The sequence below is a fragment of the Miniopterus schreibersii genome (genome assembly GCF_964146895.1).
Source record: "Miniopterus schreibersii genome assembly, chromosome: 9".
Lineage (NCBI taxonomy): Eukaryota > Metazoa > Chordata > Mammalia > Chiroptera > Miniopteridae > Miniopterus > Miniopterus schreibersii.
In genome coordinates, this window is record NC_138118.1 from 3,770,146 (window position 1) to 3,784,309 (window position 14,164).

Below are 14,164 nucleotides of genomic sequence, written 5' to 3' on the forward strand. Positions count from 1 at the left end.
TTCTCTCTAAAGTCAATAACTTAAAATAAAAAAAATTGCCAATGAGATGCTGAAAAGGAAAGATAGGAGCCCTGGCCGGTGGCGCAGTTGGTTAGAGCGCCCTGCCTCTGGTCAGGGCACGTACGAGCAGCAGCCCATGAATGGATAAATCAGTGGGACAACAAATCCGTGTTTTCCTCTCTCTCCCTCCCATTTCCTCTCTTATTTTAAATAAATTTTAAAAGCCCTGGCTGGTGTGGCTCAGCTTGCTGGGCATCACCCACCCCTGAAAGGTCGCCAGTTCCATTCCTGGTGGGGACACAGGCCCAGGTTTTGGGGTGGATGCCTGGAAGGGGGCCTGCAGGAGGCAGCCGGTCAGTGTTCCTCTCTCACATTGATATTTCTCTCCCTCTCCCTCTAAAAAAATCAATAAAAAAAAATATTTTTAAAACATTTTTTAAAAGAGAGGAACCTAATAAAAGCAGCACGGTTTTATGTATATTAAATGATTAAGGAATAATTACCTTTAAAACGACCTGAAATTTGCTTGTGGACGTGGATTGCAAGAAGGGGTGGGGGGCTTGTGAATTATGGTGAAGTAGTGGAAGGACTTACCTGAAGTCAGGTGGAAAGTTGTAACGCCGGGTGTGGAAAGGTAGGGCTGGTCACACAGGGTCAGATAGGTACTTGAAGGGCATGTGTGTGCGCATTTTGTATATTCTTGCTCAGTGGGTTCTCATAGTAGCAACTAAAACTCTAAACTCCCTAGGAATTAACCTATCAAGAATTATATAAGATCTGTATGAATAAAACTGTAAATGTTATTAAAAATATCCAGATAAATGAAGGACACGTTTCTGGGTGGGGAGATCCCATATTTTAGAGATCCAGTTCTCCCCAAATTAATTCATGTACTGAGTGTATTCCCATCAAAATTGCAATAGAATTTGTGTAAGTTTGGCAAACTATTTTTTTCTGTTTACTTAGAAGAGAAAATAGACAAGAAGTCAAGACAATTTCTTGTTAAAAATGATGGAGGTGGTGATAGATGGCCATTCCCTCTTAAATAGCAAAACGTTTGATAAAAGTGTAAGAAAAAGTGCAGTGTTGGAGCAAGAATAGGCAAATCCACCAGTGGAACAAAAATATACCCAAGTATAAGTGGAAAACTAGTTTATGAAAAATGATCCCAAATCAGTGGGACAAGAACAGACTATTCAATAAGTTTTGTGTCAGTTGACTATCATTTGGAAAAACAATTAAGTTCCTTCTTGTTATGATACACAGAAATAAATTTCATATGGGAAAAATTCTCATTGTAATAAAGCTATAAAAATGTTATGTAGCCCGGCCAGGCGTGGCTCAGCGGTTGAGCGTCGACCTAGGATCCAGGCGATCAGGGTTTGATTCCTGGTCAGGGCACATGCCTGGGTTGCAGGCTCGATCAATGACTTTCTCATCATTGATGTTTCTGTCTCTCTCTCTCTCCCTCTCCCTCTCCTTTCCTCTCTCTGAAATCAATAAAGATATATTTTTTTAAAAAATTAAAAAAAATAAAAGTCGTGTAAATTGATGAGAAGGAGCCGGAGTCATTTTGAAGCAATCAGGACCGTGTGTATTACGTATGCACTTTCAGGTACCTCTGACGTTTGAGGATGTTGCCATTTACTTCTCAGAGCAAGAATGGCAGGGTCTGGAGGCCTGGCAGAAGGAGCTTTACAAGCGTGTAATGACGACCAATTACGAGATTCTGGCTTCTCTAGGTAAGAAGCGTTCAGCTTTGTGGGTAAGTCATGGAGCTGGCTTCTGTAAAAGGGCCAACAGTCATTTGATGTTCCTGTTTGTCAGGTAGCCAGATTTCTCAGAAATTAGCTCAAAAAGGCACCTTTACCCCATATTCTTCTGCTATTACTCCTGTCGGCATCACTAACCCTTACTCAAGGGTAGACATTGTTACCTGAGAATACCTGAGGCAGCATGGATTGTGAGGTGGTCAGGGGTGACTAAATAAGTATGTTTCAGGGCATTTAGTCACCATGTACTCTCAGGTGTGGTAGTGGTGGTGGGTGGGGTGGCATTTATTTTACTAAATTTATTCTTAAGTATTTTACTCTCTTTAATGTTATGTGAATATCATTTTGTTTATTTTTGGAAAAATAGCTGTATTTTAAAAGCTGCTGGGAGTTCAACCCAGATGAAGATTGATAATAGATGTATGGATTTAAATATAAGATAGTGATTTCTTTTTTCATGAGACCAGCCTTAGAATTCTTTAGGTGTTGAAGTCAAATTTCTGAGGCTAAGGAGGAATCAGGAGCAGTGTGTGATCACTCTCCACCTGTACATGCCACTCTGACATTTTATCCCTGAGGTGATTCCCAGTTTGTCCTCTGTCTCTGATCTGGGCCATCCACTAATGTCCTTTAGCAGTCCATGAAGCATACTTTTGGTTGTATTAAACATACACATTATTGAAAGAAAGTTTTACTTGAAAATACAGAGAGTAAACCTTTCTTACAGGGGAATGGGAACATGCATTAGAGAATCTTGTAACTATTTAATTCATTTCATTCATTGCAACTCCTACTAGTCTAGCAGAACTCAGCTGCGTTTTAGGTTGTTGTTAGCTGTCACTAGAAGTACTTCTGAGAGTATTTTTGCTGGAGCCACCTACTTTGAAATTTCCATTCCAGTTCTCATTTTTATATCCCCCTCTTCCCATGGGTCTCCAGTTGTCCCAACAGTTGTCCCACCATTCTGAGAGCACATGTCTAGTGAGTTTTATGAAATCCCTGACAAAATGCAGCATTGTTAGATATATGGTGGCAAAGACAAAATTAAAACAGCACAATTCATCAAACAGGCCCAGACAGCTTATCTCATTTTCCATGTAGGAAGTTTTGCTCTTCTTTGTGTGAATCTATAATCTATTTTTTGACATCTCTTCCCCTACATTGTCCCAAGTAAACTTTAAGAAATTTAAAAACAACTCTGTGCTTTAAATTTCACACTCAAGGAAACCAAACTCCCTTTGACTTCTCTGTGCAGATGGTGGGCTTCCCAAACCGGAGCTGATCTCCTGGATTGAACAGGGGAGAGTGTTCTTCAGGAATTTAGGAGAACCCCAGAACTCAGGAAACATAATTTGCAACCCTGCTGACTTGTATTTTGATCCAGTTGTTGAGGGACAGCAGTTTTGGGGTAAGTATGAAGAAATCAGGGGCCCTGCCTTAAGATGTCACACTCAGGTTTCTTAGTTCCAGTTCTCTGATCTTGCCTTCTTGTTTGGCTGAGCTGAGGCTTGACATCTGGTAATGGAGTCTAGTGGTTAGGAGTATGGGTTCAGGAGCCTGACCCTGGATCTTGCCTTTTCTGGGTGACCTTGGGCAAGTTATTCAACCTCTCAGTATTTCATTCCTGACCTATAAAATGAAGCTACAAAAAGTACCTGCATTATGGGATTAAAGTGTTGAAATGCTACCTGGCACACAGTAAGAGCTCAGTAAGTGTGAGCTATTCTTAGCAGTGGGTGGAGGAGTTGCTTTCTCCTCTTTGGAGACTTGTCTCTGTTTGAATGGCTAAATCTTAGCTCTCCTGTCGTTTCCTGTTCTGACGCAGAGTCTGAGACTTTCGATGCCTCAGATACGGAATGAGAAAGTCAAATGGGGGCATCGTTCTAAGAGATCTTGTCAGTAGTTTGTTTAGCTTTTAGCTGCTGCTTTCTGGAGAGTGTAAGTTTTTCTCCACAAATTATTTTACTTTTTGCCGCCTGTATTCCTTCAGGAAACCTTTTTTTTTTTAAAATCCTCACCTGAGGATATTTTTCCCATAGCTTTTCAGAGAGAGTGGAAGGGAGAGAGGGAGGGAGGAATATAGATGTGAGAGAGGTGCATCGACCGGCTGCCTGCATGCATCCTCACCGGGTTCAGGGATGGAGCCTGCAATAGAGGTACGTGCCCTTGACCAGAATTGAACCCGGGACCCTTCATTCTGCGGGCTGACGCTCTAACCACCAAGCAAAACCAACCAGGGCTCAAAAAACAGTCTTAAAAGGTTGGAAGGAATAGTGTAAAGAGGGAGGACAGAGACAACACCTTGCTCCTGGCTTAGGAGCATCTCATGGATCGCACAGAGCCACATGCCAGTCAGGGCTCTGGCAGTGATCCTGCTGTTCCTTCCTGACTCCAGGACTGTGCACATCAGAGAGGGGCTTGTCAGATGGTCCTGCAGGCATAGCCGTGGTGAACTTGACAGAGGACGTGCAGCCCACCAGGCCCACGCTGAGCACCCAGCACATGTTAATTCATTCTCAGGACAACCTCATTGTCCCCCCGTTTCTACAGGAGAAGGACCTGAAGCCCAGACAGAGGAGCTTGACAAAAGTGGCAGTGGGCACATGGGGTTCGAACCCAGGCAGTCTGGTTCCAGAGCTTAGGCTCTACATTTGTGATCTGAGTTCTCCTCTTTTCAGTATTATTCTAAGAAAGTCTGTTCGGTATAGTTTCAGCTGACTCTCACCAAACTCCTGGTTATGAAATAGAACCAATGGAAATGTACCCTGGGTACAGCTCAGTGGAAACTGGGGCTGAGGCCACCGTGGGTCACTGTTATGGGTCACTTTACTGGTCACATAGCCTTTGGTCGTGCCATAGATAGGAATTCTGACTGAATTTTTGGTTTCAGTTTCAGGAGGCCAGCAAGCTGTGATTTCAGAAGAACCCGAGTGCCATTTTCAAGTCGATCCTCTTGAGAGCCAGGGCTCCTCTGACCCCTTATTAGGAAAAAATGAAGACGTTTCCTTCAGGCGGGACCAAGGCATCACCCTCATGGCACTAGACACACACGATCCGCGGGCTCTACCCCCAGCAGCCCACCGTTCCAGGAAACCCACCCACAGAGAAAGAATCCCGAACCCCAGGACTCTGGGTCCACCAGGCCTCCAGGAGGTGCCCTCCTGGGAGGGCGCCCCACACCCCTGCCCTGTCTGTGGGGAGAGCTCTTGGAAGAAGAGTCACATGGAGAAGCACCAGGGGAGCCACTCCAAGGAGCAGCCGGATGGGGCCTGGAAGAAATTCAGCAAGCACGCTGACCCGCAGCCCCAGCATCATCAGCGCAGCATCCCGGAACAGAGGCACTTTCGGTGCCATGAATGTGGGAAGAGCTTTCGCCTAAAGCGGAACCTGCCTAGACATCTGGCCACCCACCCGGGGAAGAGCCCACTGCCCTGCCCGGAATGTAACACGTGCCTTCATCACAAGCAGGCCCTTCTCAGCCACCACCTTCCACACCAGGGGGAGAGGTCCTCCCAGTGCCCCAGGTGTACCACGGGCTTCCTCCCGAAGACCGGCATGCGGGCTGATCAGGGCCAGCGCAGCAGGGCCAGGCCAGGCTCCAGCAGAGAAGGCGACAAGGCCTGTGACAGGGCAGAGCTGAGCAGTGTGCACTCAGAGAAGCCAGGCCCTCGTCCGGCTCGTGAGGGGCGCTGCCACCTGTCGGGGGGCACGGAGGTTGTCCCCCAGCGCTGCCCTGCCAGGGAGAGGCCATTCTCTTGTATGGCATGCGACAAGTGCTTCTCCACCAGGGTCAGGCTCGCCAGCCACGTCCGGGTGCACGCGGGGGAAAAGCCCTTCCCATGCCCGGAGTGCGGCCAGAGCTTTGGCCTGCTGCAGGGCCACCAGCGCGTGCACAGTGGGGAGAGGCCCTTCTCCTGCAGGAAGTGCGGCCAGGGCTTCAGCAAACAGTGCAGGCTTGCGGAGCACAGCCGGGTGCACAGCGGGGAGAAGCCCTTCTGGTGCGCGGAGTGTGGCCGGAGCTTCCGCCAGAGGGGCCCACTGCTGCGCCACCAGCGGCTGCACACGGACCAGCAGCCCTTCCAGTGCCCCGAGTGTGGGCTGAGCTTCCGCCTGAAGAGCATGCTGCGGGCCCACTGGCTCCGGCACGGCGGCCAGAGGCCCTTCTCCTGCGACGAGTGTGGCCGTGGCTTCACGCACCAGTGCAAGCTCCGTGAGCACCTGCGCGTGCACAGCGGGGAGCGGCCCTTCCAGTGCCCTGAGTGTGACAAGAGCTTCCGCCTGAAGGGCATCCTGAAGGCCCACCAGCGCACCCACAGCACGGAGAGGCCGTTCTCCTGTACCGAGTGTGGCAAGGGCTTCACCAGGCAGTCCAAGCTCACTGAGCACCTGCGCGTGCACAGCGGGGAGCGCCCCTTCCAGTGCTCCGACTGCGGCCGCAGTTTCCGCCTCAAGGGGCAGCTGCTGAGTCACCAGCGCCTGCACACGGGCGAGAGGCCCTTCCAGTGCCCCGAGTGCGACAAGAGCTACCGCGTGAAGGCCGACATGAAGGCCCACCAGCTGCTACACGGCGGCCAGATGCCCTTCTCCTGTGAGTGTGGCAAAGGCTTCGCGAAGCAGTCGAAACTCATAGAACACATCAGGACACACACGGGGGAGAAGCCTTTCCAGTGCCCCAAGTGTGACAAGAGCTTCCGCCTGAAGGCACAGCTGCTTAGCCACCAAGGCCTGCACACAGGGGAGAGGCCTTTCCACTGCCCTGAGTGTGACAAAACCTTCCGGGAAAAGGGACACTTGCTTAGGCACCAGCGCATACATAGGCCAGAGAGGCCGTTTGCCTGTGGCGACTGTGGGAAGGGCTTCATTTATAAGTCCAAACTTGCCGAGCACATCCGCGTGCACACAAAATCCTGTCGTGCTCCGAGTGAGCCCGACATTCAGAAACGGCTCAGCCAGCTGTTTGCAATGATCGAGGCCGACTGGAGCTGAGACAGTGGTGGCCGTCCAGATAGGCTGTCAGCGTTTCGTGGTGCCTGAGGATCCGCAGCAACCGTAGGTGTTAGGAACAGGGGCCCTTTTCTTGAGCAAGAATGTAATACAGGTTAGGAGAATGAGCAACCACTGAGGATTTTCGTCCTTAAATCATCACCAGTTATATTTCCTAGCCATTGATAAAGAGAGACATTTGTCCTTTCTACCATCTTAAGTGGTAATTTCCCTCCAAGTGCTAAGCTAGCTTTGACATCCCAGCTCGAATTTAGACGGGAAATGCCCCCAGCACTGGCTGTTACACATTAGCTTCCCTTTTTTCATAGTATGATCCTAAGCTGGGGGCTTAAACCCAGTGAATTTTGTTGTAGGCCTGATATGACATCAGATGTGGCTTAGATTGATTTATTTGGAAACTGAGAGTAATAAAATGAGTTCTTTTTGAATCGCTGTTTATGTACGTGCTGCAGTTTCACAGCAGTTCCATAGCCATTATGCATGGTTCCCCCAGGGAAAAGCGGATAGTTTCAGCAAAATTTGGCTAATCTGAGTTGAAGAAACATAAAACTGAAGGTGCTGCCCTAGCCAGTTTGGCTCAGTGGTTAGAACCGGGGCCTGCGGACCGAAGGGTCCCAGGTTCGATCCCAGCCAAGGGCACATACCTCAGTTGCAGTTTCATTCCCCGTCCAGGTGCATGTGGGAGGCAACCGATCGGTGGTGTGGCTCTCCCACATCAATGTTTCTCCCCCCCACACTCTTCTCTCTGAAAAGCAATGGAAAAAATATCTTCAGGTGAGGATAAAAAGAAAGAAAAGAAAAAGAAGGCGCTAAGATGTATGGGACTAGAATTTAGCTAAGAGATCAGGAAAGGCGGTGTCGACCTGGGAGCTCCAGAACAGAGACACTATTTGCAGCTGGGAGTGGATGCGGCTCCCATTCATAGACAGTGGCTGTACAAGCAGATGAATAAAACCCAAGATAAGACAAAGGAACAGGTGGCGGCAGCTTAGTGTGGAGAGTTTTCAAGCAAACATTAAAAGTAAATGCTATACAAGTAGAAGTCCAGGAAAATACCGCCATTGGTATGTTAGGTGAGGATTTTTATGCTTCAGGGACAGAGGTGTATTTCACGCAAAGAATTCCTGGCTTTCAGGGGGTTCACATTTCATGTAACAGAATGGCTGGCCTGAAATTCTGAGGGATGACAGAAAATGAGATTGTCGGTAAACTGTAACAGATGTGACTATGAAACAATATATCACCGATGATTTTGTGTGGAACACTAGCTCCAAAGATATTCTAATAAAAATTACATGGACAGTTTGTTTAAAATTGAACAACTCTTTCACCCCCACCCCCCAACAATCCATGACTCTCCAAGAGGAAGACCTCAGGTGAAGCATATTCTGAATATACTCGACCTTGGCGTCCTTTTCTTTTTCCTAAAACACTGTGAGCTGTGGATCTTCTGCAGGACTCATTTTGAAAAACATTACTGAAGAATAGTCCTGACTCCAACAGAGTAACCCTTAGTTTGTTCAGAAGAGTGAGAGTCCCAGGAAATGAGGTCTTAGATTTTATAGGACAAAGAGAACAAAGGTCTGCTGACCTTTAAGTCAGATTAAACTAATAGTTTTATGAGTACCCTTTCCTCAAGGGATGGACACTAACAAGGGTGGTCGATAGTACTAAGAGATTGTATCATTTAGGCAGGTTTCTAATCACTCGGAGAACCATTGCTATCTGTTGTGTTTGCAGGGTTGCCAGCCTCACGAAGCACAGAAATAGACTCAGTGTAGCAAAGAAGGGTGGCTGCCTGCCCCAGAGCAGGAAGAATATGACTGAGCCAGGTAGCGGCTTTGAGGTAGACTGAAGGCCATACACTAAAGTCGAGGGGTCAAGTTAATCCCTGATCAGGGGCACATACCTAGGTTGCAGGGTTTTTAAATTTTTTTAAATTTTTTAAAACTTTTAAAAATATATATCTTTATTGATTTCAGAGAGAGGAAGGGAGAGGGAGAGACAGAGATAGAAACATCAATGATGAGAGAGTCATTGATCGAGTCTGCAACCCAGGCATGTGCCCTGACCAGGAACCGAACCCCGATCGCCTGGATCCTAGGTCTTCGTTCAACCGCTGAGCCATGCCTGGCCGGGCTAGGTTGCAGGTTTGATCCCTGGTTGGGGCACATATGAGAGGCAACCAGTTGATGTTTCTCTCTCACATTGATGTTTTTCTGTCTCTCCTCTCTTTAAATATCAGTGAAACATATCCTCAGGTGAGGATTTACTATATATATACAGTGATACCTCAGTTTTTGAAGGTCTCCATTGATGAACGTTTCTGTTTACGAACGCTGTAAACCCAGAGTAAATGCTTTGGTTTTCCAACACGCCTCGGAAGTCGAACATGCCCCGCAGCTTCCGCTGAGGGCAAGATCCTGAGGCCCAGCTGTCGGCTGTTGATCCCTCAGTTTTCGAATGTTTCAGAACTCGAACGGTCTCCCTGCACGGATCACGTTCCAAAACCAAGGGACCACTGTACACTGAAAAGGTTGCAGTTTCAATCCCTGGTGAGGGCACATGCAAGAATCAACCAGGGACTGCATAAATAAGTGGAACGACAAATTGATGTGTGTTTTTCTCTCTCTCTCTCTCAAAAAAAATGAGTACAAACAAAAAGATGCCCAAGGGCTACCAAACCACGCTGGAAGCCATTGGCTCCTCCTGCCTCTGGGAGGCGCTGTAGAAGCCAAATCCCCGAGCAAGGAAGGCAACGTACCCAGGATGCCCTGCGTGTCGCCGGGCGGGGCTGACGGGCGCAGGCTCCGCCCCCGGGGCACCGCCGGGACCGCCAGGGCCTCCTCGGGGCACAGACCGGGAGGCGCCCGCGGGTACAGAACTTTGCTGGCGCCGGTTGGTGGGAATGGTGAGGTCTGGGCCGGGCAGAGAGGACGGAGCGCGGGCGCAGGAGGGCAAAGCCGGCTCGGGCTCTTCCGCGCCGTCGGGGCTGCTCTGGCTGTGAGACCCGCAGCCCCGGCCCAGCCTTCAACCCGACGGCGCTCGCGGGTGGGGGGCCCCGGGAGGGCGGTGCCGGGAAATCCGCGCGCACCCTGGGCGCCGAGCTCCCTGAAGCTCAGACTTTAATCTTTATCCATCCAACGTGTGGCCCCCAGAGGGCGCTCTGCGAACACTTGTTGAGTCAACCAAAGGCTCCCTGCGAGTCCTACACGAAGCCACCGATTTTACAGACAGGGTGACAGTCCTGTTCCCCTGAAACTCAGCTTGTGTGCTGGGGACACTGTTGGTAAGGTGCAGAATGGAAGAAAGAAGAACAGAGGGCGTTATGGCTGAGAAAAGGAAAGGAGTCCCATAGGGGGACATCTGATAGTGCAATACTAAACTGCAGTGATAGGGACTGGCACTGTAACAACAGTTCTTTAGAAATGGTAAGGATGGTTGCAACTCTTACTTTAGTGTTAAGTCTTTTAAAGACCCCCAGGGGTGACAGGAACTTAGTTTCCCCATACTTAGCCTAAATTGAAACAATGTTTCCCAAGGAACATGACAATTTCTTGCCTTTTTCACTAATGGAAATAAATAGTAGAATCCTTAGAAATTAACCTAACTCCCTCATTTTATGGACAAGGAAAGTGAGTTACGGACAGGTTGAAATGACTTGCTCTGGGTCATGTATAGTGATTGGGAATGCAACTTAGGCTTCTGGAGTTCCAGTGCTGTGCTCTCCCTCCTTCCCTTCAAGAAATATTTATTGGGACTTCTCTCCTTTAATAAATAAATATTAATTATTATTTTTCACAGTATTGCTTCTCTTGGGTTGTGGCTGCCTAACCAAGCTTCTGTCCCACATTTTTTCAGGTTATCAGGAAGCTGTGGGGCATTTTCCTTACTCCCCTTTGTCACCTTCTTCTAGGGAAAGTGATATTTTGATTTTGGGTGCAAAAGGTTTTGAAGAAGTTAATCGATGATCTATCATTTCTTTCTGACATGTCTAATGCGTTCTTAGGGGGCAAATAGTCACTTTTCATTTTAAATTTCATTTTATTGGAGTGAAATATAGTCCCAATTGTAGAGGCTTCCGCAGATGTAACTTTCTTTCTTATAAACACGTGAGTGGGTATTTTGGATTTTTTTAATCTTCACCTAAGGATATTTTTTCCATTGCTTTTCAGAGGGTATGGAAGGGAGCGAGAGAATCATCGATGTGAGAGAGACACATCGATTGGTTGCCTCTCTCATGTGCCCTGACCGGGACCAGGTAGGGAGCCTACATCTGAGGTACGTGCCCTTGGACAGAATCGAACCCGGGACACTTCAGTCCTCAGGCCGAGGCTCTAACCGCTGAGCCAGACTGGCTCGGGCAACATGTGAGTGTTTTTAGGATATTGCACAGAAAACATTGAAGACAGTTCTATGCAGACTTTTATCGCACAATACTATAACATGTTTACACTATTATGTCCTGCAAGACTAATATAGTGCTTATATGACCGTGTCCTGTGGTTTATGCTCAGATGTTCATTTAGCTAATCAAACTGCGTATTCGTTTCATGTCCTGTTTCTCCAGTTAGAAATGAGTATTTGCAGAGGTTCCAAATGACTGGCTTCTTTATGTTTTCTCCCCACTGTGCCTGTAAAACAAAGGCCTGTTTATTCAGTGTTCCACCTCGTCCCGGGTGTGAATCTGCTTTATTTGCAGCCTATGTTAACTTTTGGAAGAGGGATCAGCGAAATGATCACAAGCTCTTCCTGGTATCATGTCACCAAAACCTTGCCTCTTTCACGTATTGAAAAGTCTGGCTTCTCAAGATCCATTTTGGAACTGCTTATCTGAAATGAGCAAACGTAGAGGACTTTTAACTGTTACTGGTGAGGACAGGTGTGAAGCCGTCCTGAGACAAAAGGGAATGTGTCCGTGGGCCCAGGTGGCCAGCCATCTGTTTCTGAGCACAGGAGTAGGACAATCAGGAGCATCAGAAAGAACTTTACAATAGCCTTGGCTGGGTAGCTCAGTTGGTTAGAGCACTGTCCTGATACACCAAGGATTTGGATTTGATCCCCGGACAGGGCACATAAAAGAATCAACCAACGAATGCATCAGTAAGTGGAGCAACAAATCAGTATTTCTCTCTCTCTTTCTCTCCAATCAATCAATAAAAAGAACTTTACACACATGGTAAGGAGTATCTATGAAAGTGATCTCTCTAGACATGATGTTTTTATTAAAAATTTGGGTATATTTATTTTTATGTCGAGTATATTTATTTTTAAGTCTCTTTTGAAGATGCAGCAGTGATTCGGTGAGTCATTGACAAAGTGGTGAAAGAGTGTAACTGTCCGGAAAATTATCTGCTTCCACCATTCTCTTACAGTTTTCATGCAGGGAGAAAACGACCTGTAATTTTACTATTTGAAAATCACATCATAACTTCCTTATTCTATTCTACTTACATGGGGGGAAAACACCTTTCCTGCTGGATATGTATATATGTTTATATGCTTTTTTAATTGATTTTAGAGAGAGAGGAAGGGAGAGGGTAGAGAGATACAAACACTGAGCAGCTGCCTCCTGCACGCCCCCTACTGGGGATCATCCAGTGGAAACCTGGGCATGTGCCCCGACCAGGAACCTCCTGATGCAACCACTGAGCCACATTGGCCGGGCTTTCCTGCTGGATGTGAATGAGGAAAGGTGGAGCCCTAAGAACTGCTGAACTAACACATGGGAACGGAACTGAGAGTCAGAGGAAACTTGTCCTGTTAACATTATTTGAACTATGCCTGAACTTAAAACTATCCCTGGACTCAATAGTTACGTGAACCAGTAAAATTCCCTTATTGGTTAAGATATGTTGGAGCTGAGTTTTCTCTTGCCAAATTGAGAGTCCTAAAAGGCATGGAAATTGTTAACAAAATGGGGGGTGGGCTGCATAAAGAAAGCGGGATGGAGGGAAGAGATGACTGTCCTGGTCTGAGAAGTTGACAGTCTTTGTTAGGTAGTAACTGTCACCTGTTGTATCTTGGGACTCAGACCATGAAGCACTAATATGAAGCACTGGGGACTTGGTAGGTAGTTTAAAAAGTTCAGGTATTGCACCGTGCTGGCTTCAGCCCTCAGTAAGTTTCTAGGAAAAAGACAGCCTTGGGCTGTCGGGACCTTGATACTTTTCAAGAACACAGGGCAGTTATTTTGCAGACTGTCCCCCGATTTTTGTGTGTCGAGGACATGTCTTTGTGATTCGGTTCAGGCTACTTATCTTCAAGGGGGTAGCCAAGAAGTGATGCTGTGTTCTCATTGCATCTTACTGGGTAGCATGTGATTTGTTTGTTCCGTTACTGATGATATTCACATTGATCACTTAATGAAGGTCATGTCTGCCAGACTTCCTCACTATGAAGTTGCTTTTTCCCCTTTGTCATTAATAAGTGTTCTGTGCCCTGGCGGGTGTGGCTCAGTTGGTTGGAGCATCCTCCAGTGCACCTAAGGGTCTCGGGTTCAATTCCTAGTCAGGGCACATACCCAGGTTGCAGGTTTGATTTGATTGATGTTTCTCTCCCGCCTCGTCCTCTCTGTAAAATATATAAGCATGTCTTTGGGTGAGGATTTTAAAAAATGATATTGAGCCCGGCTGGGCGTAGCTCAGCGGTTGAGTGTCGACCTGGGATCCAGGCGATCGGGGTTCGATTCCCGGTCAGGGCACATGCCCGGGTTGTGGGCTTGATCAATGACTCATCATTGATGTTTCTATCTCTCTCTCTCCCTCTCCTTTCCTCTCTCTGAAATCAATAGATATATTAAAAGAAAATTAAAAAATGATATTGAACTATTTTATATTCTACATTCACAGCATTCTAATAAATCACTTAGTATATACTCTGGCTTTAAGGTCTTTCTGCCCTACAAAAGTGAAGGAAAACCATCAGGTTCACAGGAGCTCAGTAAAAATATATTAAATTTAAATATTCTAACTGCTTAAGCCTGAGAGGCGGGCTTGCTTTCTTCCTCACTTAGTAATCTGTATAGACAGAAAAATACTCCTGTTTGTCTTCTCTAACTCTGCAGGCATACTAATCCTCCGGCGTTAAGGAAACCTCAAACCCTAATACACACCACAGGCTCGACATGAAAAAAAATCGTTATCTTAACCTAGTTCTCTTGTCCTAAGTTGTCAAGAGGGAACACCTCAAGGTTATATTTGGGCTTTTGTAAACCACTAGAATTGCCTATCTAGCGTTTCACTTTTGCAGAAAATCACGAGAGAAATAAATAACGTGAGGCAAAGTTTGGACACGAACCCGATGGCCTATTCATAGATGCAACCGGGGAGATAAGCTTCCCCAAATCCTAGTTCTGGACTCCCTCTAGTGCACGCTCACCCCCTCTC

The 14,164-nt window shown here is 47.1% G+C and overlaps 1 protein-coding gene across 1 annotated transcript in view; it reads left to right on the plus strand.

The window, feature by feature from the left end:
- The window catches only part of ZNF786 (zinc finger protein 786), a 33,203-nt gene extending 25,122 nt beyond the window's left edge, over window positions 1–8,081 (plus strand). The window contains exons 9-11 of the mRNA XM_081147708.1: window positions 1,616–1,742; window positions 3,028–3,180; window positions 4,663–8,081. Coding sequence (XP_081003834.1) covers window positions 1,616–1,742; window positions 3,028–3,180; window positions 4,663–6,758 — 2,376 coding nt within the window. The 3' untranslated portion in view covers window positions 6,759–8,081. The remainder of the gene's footprint in view (window positions 1–1,615; window positions 1,743–3,027; window positions 3,181–4,662) is intronic.
- Window positions 8,082–14,164: the final 6,083 nt, after the last annotated feature.